Genomic DNA, 20615 nt, shown 5'->3' with positions numbered 1-20615 from the left:
CAAGGCCCATGAGGCTACATACAGCCTTGAACATCCTTTCATACGGGTCTTAATGCCAGGGCTTACAACCACCGGTCGATTAGCGAGTCACCAGGACCCCTGGCAATAGGCCCAGAGGACGTTCCCGAAAAAGGTCGATTTCTGGGTTTTTTGTCCGTCGCGATTTTCAAAATTTCTGTCCGGATATAGAACGACCTACCAATTTTTTCAAAAATTTGTCCGGAAATCGGGAACAACCCTCGGGAGGCCCCATTTGTGTCCGGACATGCCTAAAAATCGATTTTTTCGTCGCTGCGCGCGTTCAGCTGAGTTCAGTCGCAAATGGGACGCTTCAGAACAATGTTAAGAATCACTGTAATAAAAAAAAACCTGCCTAGTACAATACAAAACCATAAAATGAGTATGCGATGCAAAAAAAGCTATGTACTACTATCTAGGTTTCGCTTTGCAAACATTTTCATCGCTTTTTTGATGCTCCCTACTCCCTCAACCAATGTCTCGTAAAGCGAAATATCTTGCGCATGAACTTCAAAACCTGCTGCAGTGACAGATGAGGGTTTATGATAGAGGAGGGTGAGTAACTTGCAGGAAGGCAGGTGTGCAAATTCAGATACATTGAGCAAGGCAGTTTTGGTGGGTCTTGCACTTAAAATGTACGGCGCAAAGGGCATCAAGGACTCGTATCGCCGTGCGAAGCGACAACCCTCAACTCAAGTTGTTATTAAGAGAAAAATAAAAAAGTTTCAACGAGACTTGAAGTACCAGCATATTACTGAATCGAAGAGCAGAAACTGACCACACTGCTTACCTCTACACTATCGTTCGGTTGACAAGTTTTGTCATTTGTTTTATCTGATATTTTGTCCGGTTTTAGGAAGAACCTCGGCGGTCCTGCAACTTTTCTGTCCGGATTTTTGGAACGACATTTTGCTCAAAATCTAGGATTTCTGTCCGGTTTCGGAACGTCCGAAGGGGTCGATTTTCAAAAATTTTGTCCGTCCGACGGAACGTCCTCTGGGCCTATTGCCAGGGGTCCTGAGTCACCCTGCTTTAAACGCCTTGGCAAATTCTTGAGATAATACAAACCATGCTGATTCTAGACTCCAATCCAAGGGTTATCTGCTTTCAATTAAAAGCTAGCATTCCCGCTGAACATTGAAGCGTGGTGGGTCTGTTCGGGTTAGGCTTTTTGATGTTTTTTTGAAGGGGACCTGCATTGCGCAAGTGGTGACGTCGATCCTAGGGTCGTCCTTCATAAACTCGCTACGGAATTTAGCGGATAAATACATGACATTTACTGAAGGACGGGATCACTAGCCGTCCCAGGAGTATAAAACAAATATTTTACCCCTGGCACCTCGCTTCCCGATGCTTCCTTGTTGCATTGTAGGCAAATTACGGGACGTTGGCGTGAGAGTGAAAAATAAGAGTTGCTCTGTTGACTACACAGTCACCAGTGCGCCTGGGTGTCTCGTAAGCATGTGTCCCCCTCCCTGGCCGACCATACGTCCCTTTTATAGTTCCTTTGCCGAAGTGAGAAAGGATCGCACTCTAATTTCTGTCCCGGTCCAGATTTCTTTGTGATGCGTATGTCTATTTACTATGCTATACAGATGGGTATTAGCTTCGTGGCTTAGAAACAAAGCAACATTGCGAAAGACAGTGATATAGACATGATGACAAGGAGCCTAATGAGATCGGGCATCTAAATAGGACCAAACTGGAGCAAAATAAGCGAAAAAAAAATCCTAGAAAGTCTACAGCTTGTAGGATCGCCAAGAATAGAACCGAAAAACACACACTTTATCAGCGCAGTGAGTAATCGGGATGAATTTGGCGCTGGCTGTACCACGTTACAAGTATATGACTTGTGGGCGGAAGTAGTCATTATTGCTTGTGTCGACCATTCTCGTAATAGACTGTTGCTCGGAAAACATGACATGGTGTTTGGGATTCGTCGCAGGAAGCGATTTTGCGGTGGTTCACGTTGTGTTGATTACTTCCGAACATATTAACTGAGAAAACAGAATAGGTGTTGAATATAGCGGGTTGGTAGACAGAGCACTTCATTCGCCATAAATGGTGCGCTGGAAGGAACGACTGCAAGATCGGCATATGTCTTAGAGAAAGGACAGAGCACTCAACTAACAACTGGGCTTTCAAAGCTGGGTACACTTGTTATCTTTGCAATATATTTGCCAACGATTCAAGATATCATGATCCACAAATGGTCCGGGTGCTTGACAGAATGCATGTCTTGAGTTCTCCGACACTAGTACTCCGAGGGTGCTGCCTGGGACCTCGAAGCGTATGGACGAAGGCAAAGATCACGTAACTGACAAACCTGACCAAATAGTCAGCAAAAAAGGACTATTTGGTCACTATCTTGGCCAATCATTACATATTTTGGCCGAATCTTACACTTTAATGCAAAACCTCTCGCGCTTTCTAATTGGTTAGAAAGTTGCTCATTCAGCCTTCCAAATCTTCGTAGTGGTCACCGGTTAAAAACGCTTTCACCGTCTTGGCCACGTCTCGTTTTTAACAATCTGTGATAGGATACGTGCATTTACAGATATATGTTTTAGCGCTGGGTTATAACGAAATTACGAAAAAACACACTTACGATGCCTTCTGGTATAGGTCTAGTTCAATGAAGTGGGGGTCCAGATGACCACTGGCTGCCGCGCCTGCGCGCTTATTTGATCGATCGCTTTTTCGTTGGATGTGATGTGCAATCTCTAACTGCTACGACATTCTTTTGGAGTTTTCACGATAACCAATCCCCTATACTTCGGCTAGATGGTCAAACTTGCAATCCGAATAACCAAATGTACGAAAATCAGAGTCAGGAGACCTAACAAATCGACACCGAAAGATAGTCACTAATATTACTAATCCACATCATTCTCAAATTCTCTGACGAGTGTATACGGGGTTAATAGAAGGTTGGTGGGCACCAAATGCAGGTCATTAGAGGCATCGAACTATCACTAAATGAGAAGTCATCTCACAGGCCTGTCATTAAGCAAGAACAGAACCCTGCTCAGGCTCTTATGCTTCGTCTTTTTTTATCAACGAGTCAACAATCTGTAGGTATACCATCTACGTATTTATTTAGTGAAGAACTGAGATATAAACTTAATTCTGCGTGACCGAGGCGCCCCTCTGTCGTGAGGTATTAAACCAGGTTTGGTTTAAAATTTTTCAACAGAAAAATACGATAGATTACAAGTTTTTGCTCTCTATCTGAATTTGATGTCCAAAGAAAGTCCAGTACCTGTGCCTAAAAGTTCAATATTCAGTTTTTGTGTGTTCAAATTCTGTATCTCTAGGAATCTCAGGCGCTCCCAATGACTTTGCTTCGGAGACTATATAAGCGCCGAAACATGGCCACCGGTGGTTACTACATACACAGCCTGAATGAAAATTAAATCGGAGACAAGCAGTGTGCAGTTAACTTGCCAAATGTGACACTAGTGTTAAATGAAGTTGGTAACGTTGATCCACACCATGAATGAGCCATAAATACTACGTGTGGAACAGTAGGCAGATGTCTACCCCGAGTTCTTATCTCCCATGCGTTTTCCCTACTACATTCGTAGATTCTGAAATGAGCCCACAAAAACAGTAGCGTACAGTGTTGACAACCCTAGTAAATTCGAGCAGCGCCCACTTTGACTTCTGCTGACTTCTGTATGTTGTGTAAATGTACATATAACGCATATATTCATCGATTTGACGTGAAATAATTGCATGTAACCTAAAAGAAATTAAAAAGTTGCATGTTTACATGTACGACTACTACTTACGAGAATCCAAGATAATAGATTATTCCAACATCTTCAACTGTCGGCGTTTATCCATCCGCGTGGAAAGTGGTGATAAACCCACAAAAAAGAGCGCTAATCTTTCTTATGATACAGGGGCATGTCACGCATGTCAATTTGTAGAATGCGACTTGATGCTGTAACGACAAATAGAGTTTGCTACCCCTTCCATTGATCATTCGGTCCTCTACAATCTGCAAGTCCTGTACCCGGACAGTAACGGCGGCGAAGGCACTCAAGATTATTTTTAGCCGTTTCAAAAATAGATAGATAATCGGTACTCGTCTCTCAGATGTGTCACTGAGCCTTGGAATAGAGTCTTCCTGTGCTACAATCCAGAAGCAATGTGCAAGGCATTGTCAGAAGCATTATAAACACCAGTGGCTGTATTGTTACGTGTCGCAGTCATTCCTGAACAGGCAATTGAGGCCAAAGTACTCAGGTGTGCCAAGGTTATCAGGAATCTTACTTCCCTCCGAAAGAAGAAATGTGCAGAGACGAGGGCGATGCAAGCCGCACAAATAAAAACATTATCTCGGGCTATCCGTTGGAGTGCACTCACCGAAATCAGTACCCATTCTCAGACTGTATTCTTTACTGGAGCGCTCGCAATCGGGAAATAGAAATCTCTCCTGATTCGGCACTACAATGATAAGTTCGGAGAGTCCAAATCGGCGTGTGGTAGCAACGGAACCGTCTCCGTACGTCGTGCATCCTGGATTCCTTTGATAATAGCAGTTCGTGCAATTTGGCCTATAAATAGGTACCAACTCAAGAGCGTAGTTTGTACATTGGTATAACCAATTCACAAACAACTTGGAAAATTAAGGTTTGGCAGATTACATGAAGCTGCGTGTATAGAGATCAGAAAAGGGGGTCGTATGTCATGATAGCATGGAAAGCTACGGAATGTGAGAAGCGTCCTTGTCGAGATATGCTCGGGGGATTGTTAAGAAAGTTATCTATTTCTTCCGACCTTTGCGCTTTTCTGTGCCCATGCCCTTATTCTTAAGGCACTCTGGACAATACCACTTGTCGGGAAGTGGAGTCTTGACGCCGACACAGGTAATATGGAACTGGGTGTTATGAAGATTAGCTTCCGTTCTGAATCAGAGAAAGAGAAAGGGAACATGAAAGCGGATACACGTATTCCCTGGACGTCTACAGGTTAATGTAGCTTCACCTATTCCTCGATAGCCGTGATCGTGACTCATGGCAATTGGAGGTAATTTTTCTGACAGTCACAATGGAAAACTGAACGAAGAAATACACCGTCCAAATGCAAGGAAAGACTCCAAAGAAATCAAGATTAGACAGTTGAAAATATCACTCACCCATTGGTACGGACAGTCCGGATTGTCACATCCAATCATCTGAAAATTGTACGATTAACATATGTTGCGTGTGCCACGAAGATGGACAGGCGCATTGGCAACAACGCCCTGATTTGTTAACTCACATCGCCGTAACTTTGCTTGTGGCAGAAACAGTATAATGTCAAATCTTCTTCATCGGCGTCTCCTTCGAGGTCCTCTTCTCCCTCCGCATCTGCATCGGGATCTTCTTCTTCCTGCTGCTGGACTCGTGCTGCTTGAGCCTGCCGCGAATGCCGAGACCTCGACGTCGACGATGAATGTTGTGGTATTGTAACAGGGGCGGGACTGGGCAATTTGATGGATGTATTAGTATTTAGACGGCGTTCTTGAAATAGCAGACGAGATGAAAGTTAGCGTGATTTTTTAACTGAACCTGATGCACCGGAATGCATAATGGTTCACCAAAAATGTACTCACTCTTCGTGTACGAGGGACCTGAAGCAGATGATATAGATATGACGTTGTCAGGTTGTGCCGCGTTCACTGCGTTACGCAAGTTGTCTCCAATTTGGATGACGGGGCTAAGACCAATGGAAACATCTTGTCGTTTGACGCCATAAGGAGACGCAGACCGGAGTTGGTTTGTCGCGGTGACATAGGAAGAACGGATATCCACTGCGGGTTCTCCTTGAAGCGTGCGCACTTTCGCCAGGTCAGAGTCAAGTCGGGCTCGGGTGCGCGTCAAAAGATTCATGATTCGTTGTGCGATTTCCACCTTTTCATTGGTAAGCACATCTATTTCAGCATAAGCAGAGGTAATGCGGGCAGGCAAATGAGCCTTTGAATGCGAATTTGTCGGCATTGATGTTATGGGGGATGCAGTACGACTTTTACTAGTTGAATTAGCCGTTGGGGTCGAAGGTGCCGAGCTTTGCTTCAGCGCTGCCTTAATATATTTAGATTGGTCTTTGGAAATATCTTGCAGTAATTCTAGTAAAGAGGATAAATGAATTAGTAAATTCTCTAATTTGAATATTTGGAAAAGTCTGAAACCTTGGCAGCGTTGTTCTTTGAGCTTAATTTCATGCAGAAGATGTTGGACTTCTTGTGGAAGATTATCCAAACCTGGATCGAAATAGAAATTAATGCCCAATAAGGACACAGATGATATGATCGCTTTGATGAGGTAACTTTTTGAGCCGTTGTCGGGCACAATGGTCAAGAAACCTGCTGATGGATTAATCCATCAAGCAGTTTGTACACAAAGATCCACAAAGTGTACAACCCCGAAAGGAGTGTCTCAGAATAAAGCACCTGCGATATTGAAACTTACTAGTTATAAACTCTGAAGCAACTGCTGCGGCTTCCTCAAAGTTGGGAACAGATTGAGTAGTGAGGCTCATCTTGATTTTGATTTCTTTGGGATGACTGATAAGTTGGTTCTACAAAGAAGCCGGATGGTTCGGGATAGGTCACCGTCGCCACAAGGTTTGATGGTCAGATGTCCGAAGGACAAACCAACGAGTTCGACACTTGGGATCTGGCCAGAGTGTAAGATTGGGCTTTTAAGAAACGCGGGAAAACTTTGGCGCGTCAGGGAAGGGTGGTGGGCGTGTAAAGCACGATGATATGATGTTGGGGCGTGGAGAATGTTCGGATCGGGCCGTCCGGCTTGTATTCTATTCACGGCGGAGCTGGAAAAGTTCCACTATTTGTACTTGATTGGGCATTACTGGATCCGGATCAATATGTTGTTGAACTCGCTCTTCATTGCTTCATGTAAAGTAATGTTACAACCTTTCCCATCTGCCAGTGTAATGCTCGCGTGTTGAATAAGCTGCGCGCTCACGAAATCCCTCATCTCCAATTTTGCTTCATATCAGGGACATATTTGCTCCAATTCCAAATTATTCCATTTTTCTGCATTTGTTACGTCGAACGCCAGTAAAATTGATCAAGCAAGGCTTTTCTAGTTCAATGGCGCACATATAGCTAACACAAGGTTCCAGGAACCACTAGAGGAACGTTGAATACCCACACAACGTCAAGGACGACTTAGCCAGGTGGCCATGCGCCGTGTCTTTGGCTCATACTTTTTTGCTGTCAAATGACAGAGCGAATTTGATATGTTCCCGAACGTGGTAGCTGGGACATGTTATGCATTACTCTCTTGAACATAAACCCGTGGCCTCCTCACACGATGTCTTAACTGCACCAGAGCTACATCAGGACCATGGTATGGGATACTGAAAAGCCATCGAGCACAATGGGTGTGGTCGGGAATGTGACAGAAATAATACTTTGCTAACACTGTGAATTTTTTAAAAAACTAAACATCAGGCGTCATGTCGAAGAGGAACCCCGGGACAACTGGCAGGGAGCAAGCACAGAGAGCTTAGGAACTACAAAAGATTGGCTCAATTTCCATCCAGATAATCATCATCGGTGCTTTGACATATCATCAAGTAATTAGAAAGCTAGTAATCTTAAGCATAGCGCAAAGAGCGCTAATTAGAGCTTGTACAAGGCAGGAATGGTTGTCTGGTGGTTCTGCGTGATCTTGAGCCTTGAGGAGATCCAAAAAAGGGAGTTAAGGCTGGACACGTGATCGCGACCAAGGTCCAACTGCCGACAGTAACTCTTGCTCAACGCAACCCCTCACTTATCAAAAGGACTCAGCGACAAATCTTCGTTGTCTCTTGTTCTCTTGCGACTCCAACACTTCATACATGTCCTTTCTATCATCCTCCTAAACCAGCTATAAATTTGCAAACTAGTTCAATTACTCTCAAACTTCTACTTACCGGACGTTAGGGGCCTCGTTTGTAGTCAGCACACACCAGCACTCTCACGCCCGTAGGAGGTAACCTCATTATTCGTCCTCAAAACTCAAACAATGTCTTTTGAGAATGCATCCGTGACCAAAGGTTCTTTCCATGAGTTTTCGTTTGATAACCCATGCTTAAATGATGCTAAAAGGTCTCATCATTTTCTCTGCCACCTCATCTGTATGTTTTGGAATATTCGATTTGAAGCACTATCTTCATCTCCAAGTAAGTCAGACTGATAGCCTAGATCTCTATGAGCTCCTCTTATACATGTCTAGTTTGTGCCACATATATCAACCTATCACCAGGTAAGAGCGATCCCATCCTCGCTCGAGAACCGCAGCGAGTTTTATTCAGACATTTTAGTATTGGCGCTTGTTTATCCACCACTTGGCTTTCTCGAATTCAAGCGACCTCCTCTTGGCGGTTCTACTCCTTTATAATGTCGGGATACATATCGAGCGTCAGTTCGGGAGTGTCAAATATGCAGTGGGTAGCCATTGACTCTTATGATCAAGTACTAAAGATTTGGCAGTCGTTCGTGTTCATGTCTTTGTTGCTAGCAACACTATTGGAATTTGTGACTCTCATGCTCTTCAATCGAGTGGGCATCAACAAGTTTGCGACAGGACCGTCTGCTCTTATTTTTTGCATCTTGTACCAATACTCCCGAATCGTTCCCCCGAGCTACATGTTTAAAGTTTTTGGATGGACATTCACCAATAAAAGTTTCAGCTATCTTTTAGCCCTTCAGGTATTTCTGTGCATCACTGTCTCAAGTCAACTGGCATCTTATTATGAAACACGTCTGCTAGATGGCAATAAGCCGACTACCAAGTTCAGCTGTGGTAGCGATCATTGGACTGTTGACCGGTCAATTATACCGTTCAGATTTAGCAGGCTTCAATACCTACCGCCTACCTCCATCAGTGGTACAGTTTTCCAGGAGATATTTGTCTCCCGTTATCGGTTCACTTCACCCTCCTAGAAGATCCAATCGCGCTCTTCCAGACGGGTCTCGAGGTGATGGGTCACAGAATCGTCAAGGTATCCGGCTGAATGAAGAAGTAATTACGACCGCTAGACGTCGAAGGTCAACCACGCCGAGGATACCTCTCCCGACAACAACTACCACAAACCAAGGATTGCCCTCAGAGGGACTCACTGAATGGGTGGGGGACTTGGTTGAAAGAACCGGAAGTGCTAGAGTGGGCCTACGTATCCCAACAGATGCAGAGATATCTACAGCGGTGGGCATGTTTCCTACAATAGAGCGAGAGGTGGTGATTGGTGTGCTCCAGCGAAGGTACTTTCCTGTCAGGCATATTTTGATCGAAGTACTTCGGCTAACTATCTACTTTATTCAGCCCAAATGTAGAAGCTGCGATTGAAACGTTGCTAGCGTCAGAAAATTGACGAATACACAAATACATGTCAAAAGGAATACGATGTTGCAGTATTTCCCTGAAGTGCATCAGAGCTACTCTTCTTCCGAAGCCACTTCAGCTACTTCCTCATCATCACCAGTGAAAGTTGACATGGGTACAGCGTACAAACGGATTACGGGCTATCAAAAAGTGCCATTTCAATGATCAGCATTCACAGCAATAGGGAACAAGTGTCGAGGAACAAACCTTGTTAGGGTCCTTCACCAATACGTATTTCCCTTCAGGCATTTTCATGCACATATCGGTGACCGTTCGGACTATACCCCATCCATTGGCCAAGGAAACATTCAGCTGCGCTGCGAAATCAGTTGGCCGCATGGAGGCAGTGCTCAGGATGACATGTCGAGTGTTGTCACGGGGGTTCGCTCGCGAAATGTATCTAGATTACAAAAAAAAGAGAATAAGTTAGTAAAATACAGCTACATCTGGGGATTTGATGTTTGAAACGAGAGTTGGCGGCGAGTCATCAAAATACGTGGGAATCATCAAAGGCCAGAATTTCCGGGAAGAGTAGTGACGGCGAATGAATGAAATAAATGAATATTGACATACCCAATTTTCATGAGCTCAGCTCCTGCCAGGACACTCTGAACTGTCCATTTAGCAAGTTTACAACTGTTATTCTTCATCTCGGTTGCAACAACAGCACCACGTTGGGAATCCAACTTTGAGCGCCAGTCCGGGGCGCCACCTGCGCCTTGGGCTCGAGGATCGAATTCATTGAGAGCCCGAATGGTGACTAATCCCTGGCCTTCGCGAGGATTTCCTTGGCCGGGGATGTACGCATCAACCTCCGTGCGAACACAGATTTTGATATCTTCGTCTTCGGTGATTCCAAGGTCGAAGAGCCTGTATCGGTATCCGCAAGAGGCAAGGGGCTCAGTTTCTTCCGGACCATAGAAGGGGTTCGGGTTAGCGAAATCCACAGGAGGCGGAGGGGCCGTTTCGATTACAGATTGGAATCCGAAATTTTGGTTAATATAGGTAGCTTCTAGAGATAACGAAGTAGCAGAATTGATGGACGCCGTTTCAGGGATAGCGGCCTTTTCGGTGGGATTGTTGGGGTTGGGTGGGGTAGGATCCTGGGGAGGATCTGCAGCATTTTCATTTACAGTGACTGTGTCAAATGGACCACCATCACGCTTGTCCAGGAACAAGCTATCTCCCTCGCGAACTATAACAATGTCCCATGGATACACGGATCTGGGTGCGCACATCAACACACTGAGAATAGCATCGGTGGTATACACTTTAGCAATTCCAGAGCTAGCAAGCTGCAAGGGAAATCAGATAATGATATTGGAAAAATAATTTTATTAATACTCACTTGTTGGATGACGGGATCATCAGAAGTAGTAGTGTTGTATTTGATACGATCCACCAATTGGAGTGGTTTCTCGGTTTTTGTAGTCACGCGGTCGTAAGATTTATCGTATGCGAAGAGACGTCCATAGGAATCCCTGTAAACCAATATCAGCTTAAGCATTGGTCGAAGGATGACGATGTGCTTACAATTCTTCGGGTTCGTCGATTTCAAGTCTCAACTTCGCTAGACGATGGAATTCAACCTCCTCCAGCATATTCCATTGAGGAGATATAACGACTGAAGATTCTCTAGCGCGGTTGTTCTTGACCAGTTACTTGTGAGATAAAGTTATGAAGAAGAGAGAAATGAATATACCTTTTCCCAATCTCTCCAGCCTCGTCTTTGGTTCGGGGCATTGCGTTGATTGGCACCACCACGGAAAGCGGCTCCACCTCGTCCACCTCTACCACTACCTCTGACATTACTATAGTTGGCGGTACCACGCACTCCTCCACGCCCACGGCTGAATCCAGTACCACGACGAGCGGGTGCAGCCTTGTTGTCGACAAGCGAAAATGACGATTCATCCTCGACGTGGAAGTAAGCAAAAGCACTGGCTGTACCGCTACCAAAGGCCTGATTCCTGTCGCCACGACGACCACCAGGACCTCCTCCACGAACATTTTGGGTGGCTGGCAAGCCAGCTACGTTTTGACGATTATCGGACGATAGATCATTCCAATCGGCAAAGCGACCAAGCTTGTCGCTCTTCGAGTAAGGAGCATAAGGAATATCCTTGAACTTGAACTGGTCTGGGAAGTTGGAAGTGGAAGGGCCCCATCCACCGTCAGGATTGTCATGAATAGGCGGCAATGAAAATGAAGACATTGTGTCCACTAGCAGACTTCCAAAAATTTTGTGCTTCACAAGGCATTCAAGTAGCCGTGGGAAAATACGCCTTTCATTAGCTCATTCACATCCCAATCATGAAGTACGTTCTCTACAATGTCGCTGCACCGAATACTGATCCAGTTAACCCAGCGTCGTCAAAGAAATAAACAAAATTAACCAGGCTGAACTAGATCTAGGGCTTAGCGGCGCGTCATGGCACGATGAGTACAAAGATTCTGCCTATATCTTCGTTGGCGGTCTCAATTATGACCTTACCGAAGGCGATGTCATCACAATATTTTCCCAGTATGTATATTTTGTACATATCGAATCAACCCTCTACTCATTTATTGCAGATTTGGTGAAGTTCTTGACGTGAATATGCCTCGAGACAAGGACACGGGGGCCCGCAAAGGGTTTGCCTTTCTTATGTACGAAGATCAGAGGTCAACTATACTTGCCGTTGACAATCTCAACGGGGCCAAAGTTCTTGATAGAACCCTTCGAGTGGACCACGTTAAGAACTACAAGCAACCCAAGATAAAGAATGAGGATGGAGAATTTGTGGATCCAGAGGACCAAAGCCTGAACGCACGACCTCAGTTAATTGAAGGTATGAACAATCATGTATACCTGCTTCGCACTCGTCTGAAAATCAATTAGATGCAGGGGAAGAATCAGATTCTTCAGCAATGACAGGGGCATCAATAGATCCAGAGGATCCCATGAGAGATTATTTGATTGCCCAAAGACGGGAGAAAAAAGCTCTCAAAAAGGACAAGAAGTCTAAATCGAAAGGGAAACACAAGGACGAGACACCCGAGGAAAGACGTGCAAGAAAAGAAAGGAAAAGGGCTAAAAAAGCGAAGTCGTCTGCCTTGAAGGGCGTGGAGGACTTGCTAAACAGTCTAGGACGTCCGCCATCTGCATCTGAAGAACAAGACCGAAGTAGTAGACGGCACTCACCGAGCAGAGAAAGGAGGAGCCGATCTCCAATGCGAGGACGTTCACGCCATAGTCCTCATGGAGACGAAAGCTACCCTCCCAGACGTTCGAAACATTTGGACGAAGAAAGCCGTTCATACGACCATCATTCACGTAGAAGTCCGAGAGAATGAATGAATGTTCGACAATACCCTCAATGACCTGTGAGGATTCTTTGTTTGCTAGCAAAAATAGGGATTCAATTAAGGCCCTTTTCTCAGCAACACTGAAAGATTCAAATTTGCGCGGTATAATCCGGAGGACTGTGGAATGTGGGATCGAAGTGGCAGATATAATTAATCGACATACTGATTTACCTGGTGTAGTCAATATCTCTTCCTTTGCGTCCATTTTGTTGGGAGAACCTCAGACTATGATAACTAATACCTACATTCCTCGCGTATACGTGTGACCCAGATGGTCTATTAGTGACGCTTCAAGCTTCAGGTCGTGGTCCTCTATCATGCATTGGAAATAAGGCCGTGTCTACACTCTGTACAATTGAACCTTAAACAAGCTTATGACGTGTTGTCATCAATTCCATTATATCTTCGACCGACCAAAACGACGTTGATTGTTTCATGCGCCATATACATGTGCCTACGTTGCAATCTATTATTACTATTAAACTAACTTTAAGCAAATGGCATATAGCGGAAACCCGCTGACCCTCGTTCTTAAATCACGGTCGTAATCAAGTGGGACGTTTGCCAAAGTTTACTGTATTAAAAAATCTTCTCTAATTCTTCATCAATGGTTATATATATTTAGGTGTCGGGTCTGAAGTGTTTGAGTCAAGACATAAGAGTCCAGACCGATAACGTTTTTCCCTCAGCATGTTCATTGTTAAGGGTTCGGAACGTTTTTCAGCGAAAGGTGTCCATAGTGCCCCTCCTATCACCCCCGTCTAGAAGGATGGCGGCTGTCTGGCGGTTGTACTCCTTGATGAAACCGCTACCCAGCCCAAGCCACAGAACATCCCCGACTTCAACCCCGAATGAACCTTGAGTAACTGATTGCCCTCCCCCCATTTACATATTCATTGGTAGTCCGGTTTTTATAGGGTAGCCTACAAATTGACATTTATAGCAAACCTTCATACGAAAACCAGCCATTTTGTTCCAATTCGGAAAATTGTTCAATGATCGACCCATACTTCGGAAGGATAATGCTTAACAAATAGTATTCGAGTCATCGACCCGAGAGCCTGAATAGATTTAGGCGTTAATTACTCGGAGTCGCCTAGATCTTGACATAAGATTTAAACGTTCGCTAGTATTTCGCAATGCCTTGAAATTCCGTGAATACTGAGTGACAGAATACACAAGCCCACTTTAATAGTCCCCCGGAACGAGGTGAAGTCCTTCCACAGGGACCTCAAAAGATTTATGGGATATTTGTAGAAAACAACCGACGATGTTGAAAACGCGCGCATACCGCTGTTGGGAGCATAATTGGTTGTAATATACTCTATGATAATATACAGTTTATTTTTCTCGGTGTATACGAGAAGAGAAAATACAAGGAGTAATATGGTAGAAGTTATTGTACGAACCCAAAAAAGATATCACAAAAATTGGGAGAGTGAGGAAGACCAATCATCACCTTGAACAGATGACACAAGCTCCATGAAGAGTTGGAAGTACCAAGCTCCAGTGTGGCGAAGATCCCTGTTAAAAACGAAGAGATAAATAAACCAAGTACCGTGGTAAAGAAGACGGGAGAGCTTGGTCAAGGCAATGTCCATAGTTTGCGGAGGCGCACAGACTCCTTTGAAAGGAGAAAAGAGGGTACATGTCTTGCGGGGTTTTTGTCTTCACTATTGAGCTGTAACCGCTCCTGTTGCAACAGCCACATTCTCCCCAAAGGGCAATTGAGGGGCTTTAGAATCCTTTGGAGTCAGGGTTTCAGCAACAGGAGGCAAACTGGGAGTATTTCCGGTAGAACCGTTTTCGGTGAGTTTGAGGGGTAGGTCTGATGTTGATTGAGAAGAGCTAAGGAAAGAAGGTAAGCATGGCATCTCGATGAGTCTGAGCTTCACGTCAAAAAACGCAATAACCAACCGTTGGCGTTTGTTTGGCATGTCTGGCGAGGTATTACTGGACTTTCCGGCTCCCTTGTGTTTCAAAGGTTCAATTCGAAATCAATAGATGGTATTACCTGTCAACCCACCTTTACTCGTTTTTGTACGGTCTTAGCAGGGCGTTCTCCTGGATCGAAGACATTGTCAGGCAAGCCCGAACTATATAAAAAGGAAATCAACTGCGTTGTCAATTAGGAGTGAGAGGAAACAGACCTCCGGATGTGTCGCACAATAATCCCCATTGTAGATTCATCAAATTTGTCCCACATTTTTACCAATTTGGTGAATTCCATTGTAGGATATGATATATCAAGTTTTCGAGGGCCAACTGCCCCAGCTTGTTGGATTAAAAAATATCAACATACATCTGTCGGTCGCAAGCAAAAAAAAAAACACTAAATTACCTGGCTTAGGTTCAATGGCAAGGCCAATATAGAAAGTCGTTGAATATACAGGACTTGCACCTTCCTTGCCTTCTATATCTTCTTTTTTTCTGCTGGCCACGACGTCGGATATTTCACCTTGAGCTACAGCACGAATCTCATCGTCTGATAAGCAATATGACACTTGGTCAAAGCCTTTAATGAAAGGGTGAGCAAGAATCAATGAGTCAACATATTCCAGTTTCATGACCAGCTGACGAAGCCGCGATTCGACGGTGCCTGCCCTGTATAAAGAATTGGGCTTGAGCAAGCGGAACAAACAAAGCGAAACATACCATTTAGTTTGTAGATCTTGGTTAGCTGTTGATGCAATGACTTGCAGGTAGTATCGATATTTATGGAAGAAATCGTGCTTTGCAAATAGTTCTGACCATTCAGCAGTACCAACGATGACCCGATCCACAATTTCAGCACCTATTTTGTAATTAGCCATGTGATGTAGATGACAATTAGTTTGCCCCACCCCTCTTGAATTCCTCCGTGATGATCATTTGAGTCGACTGCGTAACGTTGTGGGTAGAGCACATTGCAGGGTATGCCGGTGTGATAATTGGCATTCGATGTGCTCGGTCGGCGGGATATAACTAGCATAAAAGAGTTTTGAGCTCATGGATACATAGCATTTTAGTGAAAGATTACTTTTGGGTTCCATACTCGGACTTGTAGAGGGCCTTCTTCTATCTGTTTTAGGAGTACTGGCTGTGGCCATGACCTTAAGGATAGGACCCAATCAAAAAGGGGGAAAGAAGCAATGCAAAAGAGGGTATCACTCACCACTGGTACATTATTATGAAGAAACGGCTGACAATAGCACCGGCAATAGCATTTGGATATAGTTGACATATTCTAGCGACTAGCAGCGCCCATGCCACACCGCCAAGAAACCCATTAACGTTAGAATAGATGGCTCTCCCTAGGCTGTGTCAATCACATATTCAGAGATGGGATGAGTGAAGAGAACATACGCTGCGCCCATAACTTAATGCACCGCAAAGCATCGCGGAAAACTTGAACATTTGGAACCAGTCGTAGAATTTCGTCAATTACTCGAGAGCCTATTGCAATGCATTAATTTGACTAGCGTCACACTAACTAGAACAACGCACCATTTAAACTTCTGACACATCTTTCATCTAAACTTCGTAATAGATTGTCATCTTTTAACGACAAGTTGTCCGGCACTGATGATAATGCAAGGCGAGCCATGAGAAAATCGAGAGGGATTCCAGATATTTCAGCCTTGATAATTGGCACGAAAGCTTCAGGTACTCCCTAGAAAAAGATGTATCCTTCTGTAATGAGATGATACGTGCATAACTTACCGAAACATCAGTGGCACCTTCCATCTCTTTCAACATTGGCTCAAAAACGTCAAAGAAATCCTCCCGGGATACATGTTTTGGAACCACACAAAGGGTATCAATATCAGAACCTGGTGCATGTACACCTAGTCGATAAGATCCGAAAGTAAAAATCTTGCCTCCAGCTGCATTGGCAGCACTTTCTGATAAACCTCGATCCATAGATACTTTTTTGACGAACTTCTTCACCAAAGCAGCGACTCGGCCAAGAACGATTTCCCTGATACAATTAACCAAGAAATCTGTCAGCGTATCCGTCCGATATATCAGAGTGTATAGCCAAACATCCTCGTCCCATGTTGGCTGAGGCAAGTAAAGGAAATGAATGCATATCCTCGTACGAATCTGAAGTCATCTGTACCCCAATGAACAGCGCAAAGCCTTGAAAAGAACATCACAAAGAGTGAAGCAGTCCCGATGCACCCCATTTCCTCCCGAGAATATCCTTAATGGGCTGATAGAGCTTACCTTGTCTTCGCTTCCTCCTCCGACTCAAATGTATTCTGTCTTCTGAGTTCCTCCATCAAAGTCACCGTGACCTCTTTCTCCCTCGCATTCGATTCCAACACTGAGATGGGTGGCGTCACACCCAAATAACTGGATGATTCGGGTGGGTTTCTCGAGTGAAAAGTCGAGGCCGGATGAGTGCATACCTATTATTATTTGAGTTTTGCATACTTGAAACTTGGAACCAAGTCGAGTACAAGGGCGATTCCAATCTGAGGTGGATGGAGCCTTAGAATAAAATAGAGATATAGAGACTTAGAAAAAGACAAGGGCAATGTTTCTGAAATTGCCACTGTCGCTGAGTCGGTCAATGTGAGAACCCAAAAGGTCTTCGTCCAAAATCCACTCGTCAGCCAGAATGTACAGTGCCATCCTAGACACGTGATCACTTTTATTATCACAAATTTGCTGCCACGATCCAGCAATTCTTCAAACTTTTAATGGGTTTCAAAGACCAGCGCAGTAAACCTTTTTCTGTGAATTATGTGTTGAAATTCAGGCAGAATATATTCTATACAGAAACCTGTACAGATAAATTTGGTACAAAGTAGTGCTACTGTTGTAACCTGTAGTCGGGGAGCAAGTAATTACAGCAGGACAGGCCGTGATGTAGTAAACAAAATTGTCCGTTCAGTGGGTATTAAAATCTATCTGGGCGAAGTCTATTTGATAAGTAAAGTTAACGACAAGAGTTGAAAAGAATGTTAGGAGGTCAAGAAATTCAGGACATTTAAATTTTCTGGTTGTACTCCGTTTGTTTTGTAGCTTTGAAATGATGGGCGGCTTCCCGATGAGCGATAATTTTTTTCCGAGCAAACCATGTTATGATGGCAGTTGCGATCACTGCTACAATGACTCCTATTGCAACCCCAGCGGTGTTTCCAGAAGTGGGTTTGGTGCCATTGGTGCCTGCAGAGGTAGAAGAGTTGGAAGGGTTGAGACCAAAAGGCCAGAAGTCGCCTCCATTGGGAGGAAGAACACAGGTGAAGGCATCGGCTTCATTGCTGTGCTGAAAGTCAGATTGTACAGACATATCCGTCGTTGTAGTCGGGTCCAAAATAAAGGGACCTGGTGTAGGGACTACATCACTGTCCGTGCAAAGGGGGCCACGAGCACCAATGAATGAAGTATTTCCAAACATCGCATTTCCTTGGATTGTAAAATTGGTGGCAGATGTAGCGGCTATCCCGTAGCTGAAAGCCCCAGACAATTTGTTGTTTTGTACGACCCCATTCTTGACCACGTTATTGCCGTATCTATCGCCGAACCAGGTCTTCGGCCCAATAGCTATTCCAATCCTTCAAAGCCATAGATTGAGTTACGCGTACAAAAAATATCGAAAAACGACCAACTTGATGATAGCATTCTCAGCATTGTTTCCCTTGGTATCATTATCTGGCTCATCTGTCGCGAAACCACCCAAAATGACATTATCGCGAACAACTGTACTCGTGAAATCCCCATTCCAAGGGTCATAATCAACAAGGTTGATCCCGCCTAACAATGTTGCCTGACACAGATTAGACTTTTCCACTTCCCGGTAAAGCACGACGAATGCGACGTACATTAAGAATCCAGATGGTATTGTTGTAGACCTGTGTCCCAGGGGACCCAAATACGACGATACCTCCATCAGTAGGATCTTGAATCATGTTATTGCGGACTACAGAATCCCGGCAGCTAACACTGATCCCGTCGGCCCATTCTTGAAAGGCATCTGAACCACAAGGACCAATATCGTTGTTTTGAATGGTGACCCCACTACAGCTTAAGGGACCTTCTGCAATGTGGAGACAAGTCCAACTTCTTGGATCCCAAGAATGTACGAATTCGATTAATTGGTTTGAGTTGCCTCCCCCCATTTCAATATTTCCGCCGCCGTTCGTAGGGGCAGCTCCTCGCCTGGCACCGTCAATCTAGATGTCAGAATCAACATAATAAAATATAAGAAATGAGGTTTTTCATTAGTGAAGCTTCTTACTTGAACATTCCTCAGCTTGACCCCTGAACAAGTACTGCACGTTCCATCGACCGCCGTTGTATGACCTTGCCCGTTCATTACAGGCCCTGCGACGGAGATTACAGCTCTTGTGTTATCTCTGGGGTAACCAAGGGTGCTTATCTCTTGGTTGGGATGTGCGAATAGGATAGGCGCTTGTATCATGTAAGTCTGAGATGGACATAAGCTCAGGACATAGCCATCGCCCGAATTCTGAAGCAATGTGTTCAACCTGTCAGTTACGGTGTTGGCAGGATCTGCTGGTTCACAATTTTCATCAGCCCTCTCAGCAAGTTGGGTATCTGAATGTCTGGCAACGTTTTATAAACTGACAGAACGATGAGGTGAAGTTGGCACGCACCGTTTCAGTAAGCCATGCGAGGTTTTCCGAGTTACAAAGTTCTTCATCGCAAGGTATAACCCACAGCTTAAAAGCTGAGAGAATGGAATAAGTGTATGAGGGTATCAATTATGTGTATGGGTGCTTTAAGCGGTAGGTTTCTGGAAAAGAGCGTGAAATAGTCGGTGGTCGAAGTAACAGAAACAGGGTGATAACCCGATTGCGCCCCCTGAGCCTACGCGCAGTTAATGTTCCATTTGATAACGCGGAAACGACTTTATTTCTTACCTTAAGGATAGACTTCTTGTGAATGGGACATGATTAGTGGTACAAACTATGTAGCAGGTTGGAACGGACTTCTTGACCAATTCTTGACCGTGTCATGTCCGTTAGCCATCACTTTGGAGAATCGGTTACTGCCGAATTTGTGATCATTTTCTTTGTATTTTGCTTCCTTTCTTTGACTCGAACTTGGTATCAGATTGTCTGTATCAGGCTACAGTCATAAACGATAAGTGCATGTTTACGGTTTCATCTTTCTGAGCCATTTAATTAAAATATAGCTTTGCTGGCGAATAGCTGAGAGTTGAAAATATCCTATGATGTCACTTTTTTTGGTCTTTTCCATGCATTAATTGTTAGTGATTGGCGCCTCCATACAACACGGGGCATATAATGGAATATCGTATTGAGACCTTCATTTTTAGCCAATGTTTTTATTGCTGGATGCTATACTTGACGTCGCTCATAATATCCACTGGTTGCCTACACATCGACCAGTGTTGCAACTCTACATGCTTATCTCTAAACGCTATAACGTTTACACAATGTTCAAGGTTTCTTACTCCCAAGTCATTGTTTGATGAACTCATTCCAAGTCATTGCGTGTTCAACTTGCGAGGTTGCCACCAATGGTAATGTTACTGCCTATTCGGGACTGGCCTCAGAATCTTGTGAGATAAGTACATGAATGTTTCCGAGCTAGAGCCCAGGCAGAATCTGCATCGAGTCACAAGGCTTGTTCCATTGTTAACAGGTAATTTCAATGAAATGAGAGGCCACAATGTGTTCAAAAGATGATGTATAATATATGGATATTGGTTCGAATGAAACAGGCAGCGACCAGCGTTGAGTGTGTGATTGGATGGCTCAAAGGGCCTCCCTTATACGAGCTTCGGATTACTCTGAATAATCTGGAAAAAGAGTGTCAGGCTTGAACATGACCTTCGAGACGATTTCGACTTTTGAGGAGCCTTTAAGGTTTGACCAAGTTTGACAA

General features: G+C 44.4%; 6 protein-coding genes across 6 annotated transcripts; 2 read left to right on the top strand and 4 right to left on the bottom strand.

The window, feature by feature from the left end:
* Window positions 1-4792: 4792 nt before the first annotated feature.
* Window positions 4793-6549, bottom strand: JR316_0004407 (uncharacterized protein; the record flags this gene model as incomplete). The annotated part of the gene is made up of 5 exons (XM_047890173.1): window positions 4793-4906; window positions 5290-5531; window positions 5624-6136; window positions 6200-6271; window positions 6480-6549. 5 exons carry the CDS (start codon window positions 6547-6549, stop codon window positions 4793-4795), a joined length of 1011 nt encoding a protein of 336 aa, XP_047749934.1.
* A 1493-nt stretch (window positions 6550-8042) lies between these two features.
* On the top strand, window positions 8043-9365 carry JR316_0004406 (Rhomboid-like protein 20; the record flags this gene model as incomplete). Its single annotated transcript, XM_047890172.1, has 6 exons — window positions 8043-8073; window positions 8126-8199; window positions 8253-8282; window positions 8341-8463; window positions 8510-8728; window positions 8790-9365. 6 exons carry the CDS (start codon window positions 8043-8045, stop codon window positions 9363-9365), a joined length of 1053 nt encoding a protein of 350 aa, XP_047749933.1.
* Window positions 9366-9454: 89 nt separating this feature from the next.
* JR316_0004405 (Eukaryotic translation initiation factor 3 subunit D) lies at window positions 9455-11616 on the bottom strand (the record flags this gene model as incomplete). The annotated part of the gene is made up of 6 exons (XM_047890171.1): window positions 9455-9541; window positions 9609-9801; window positions 9975-10696; window positions 10750-10882; window positions 10935-11050; window positions 11104-11616. 6 exons carry the CDS (start codon window positions 11614-11616, stop codon window positions 9455-9457), a joined length of 1764 nt encoding a protein of 587 aa, XP_047749932.1.
* A 98-nt stretch (window positions 11617-11714) lies between these two features.
* On the top strand, window positions 11715-12737 carry JR316_0004404 (RNA-binding motif protein, X-linked 2; the record flags this gene model as incomplete). Its single annotated transcript, XM_047890170.1, has 4 exons — window positions 11715-11719; window positions 11770-11925; window positions 11976-12232; window positions 12283-12737. The coding sequence occupies 4 exons, from the start codon at window positions 11715-11717 to the stop codon at window positions 12735-12737; spliced, it is 873 nt and encodes a 290-aa protein (XP_047749931.1).
* Window positions 12738-14422: 1685 nt separating this feature from the next.
* On the bottom strand, window positions 14423-17166 carry JR316_0004403 (Poly(A) polymerase pla1; the record flags this gene model as incomplete). Its single annotated transcript, XM_047890169.1, has 13 exons — window positions 14423-14719; window positions 14776-14845; window positions 14900-15023; window positions 15091-15353; window positions 15405-15543; window positions 15593-15713; window positions 15769-15841; window positions 15904-16042; window positions 16095-16184; window positions 16236-16401; window positions 16452-16710; window positions 16959-17087; window positions 17144-17166. 13 exons carry the CDS (start codon window positions 17164-17166, stop codon window positions 14423-14425), a joined length of 1893 nt encoding a protein of 630 aa, XP_047749930.1.
* A 561-nt stretch (window positions 17167-17727) lies between these two features.
* Window positions 17728-19404, bottom strand: JR316_0004402 (uncharacterized protein; the record flags this gene model as incomplete). The annotated part of the gene is made up of 5 exons (XM_047890168.1): window positions 17728-18295; window positions 18350-18507; window positions 18563-18913; window positions 18979-19306; window positions 19358-19404. The coding sequence occupies 5 exons, from the start codon at window positions 19402-19404 to the stop codon at window positions 17728-17730; spliced, it is 1452 nt and encodes a 483-aa protein (XP_047749929.1).
* Window positions 19405-20615: the final 1211 nt, after the last annotated feature.

This window comes from Psilocybe cubensis, chromosome 4 (genome assembly GCF_017499595.1).
Source record: "Psilocybe cubensis strain MGC-MH-2018 chromosome 4, whole genome shotgun sequence".
In the NCBI taxonomy this organism is placed as follows: Eukaryota; Fungi; Basidiomycota; class Agaricomycetes; order Agaricales; family Agrocybaceae; genus Psilocybe; species Psilocybe cubensis.
Note: the sequence above shows the minus strand (reverse complement) of the source record. Positions and strands in the feature narration are given on the sequence as shown.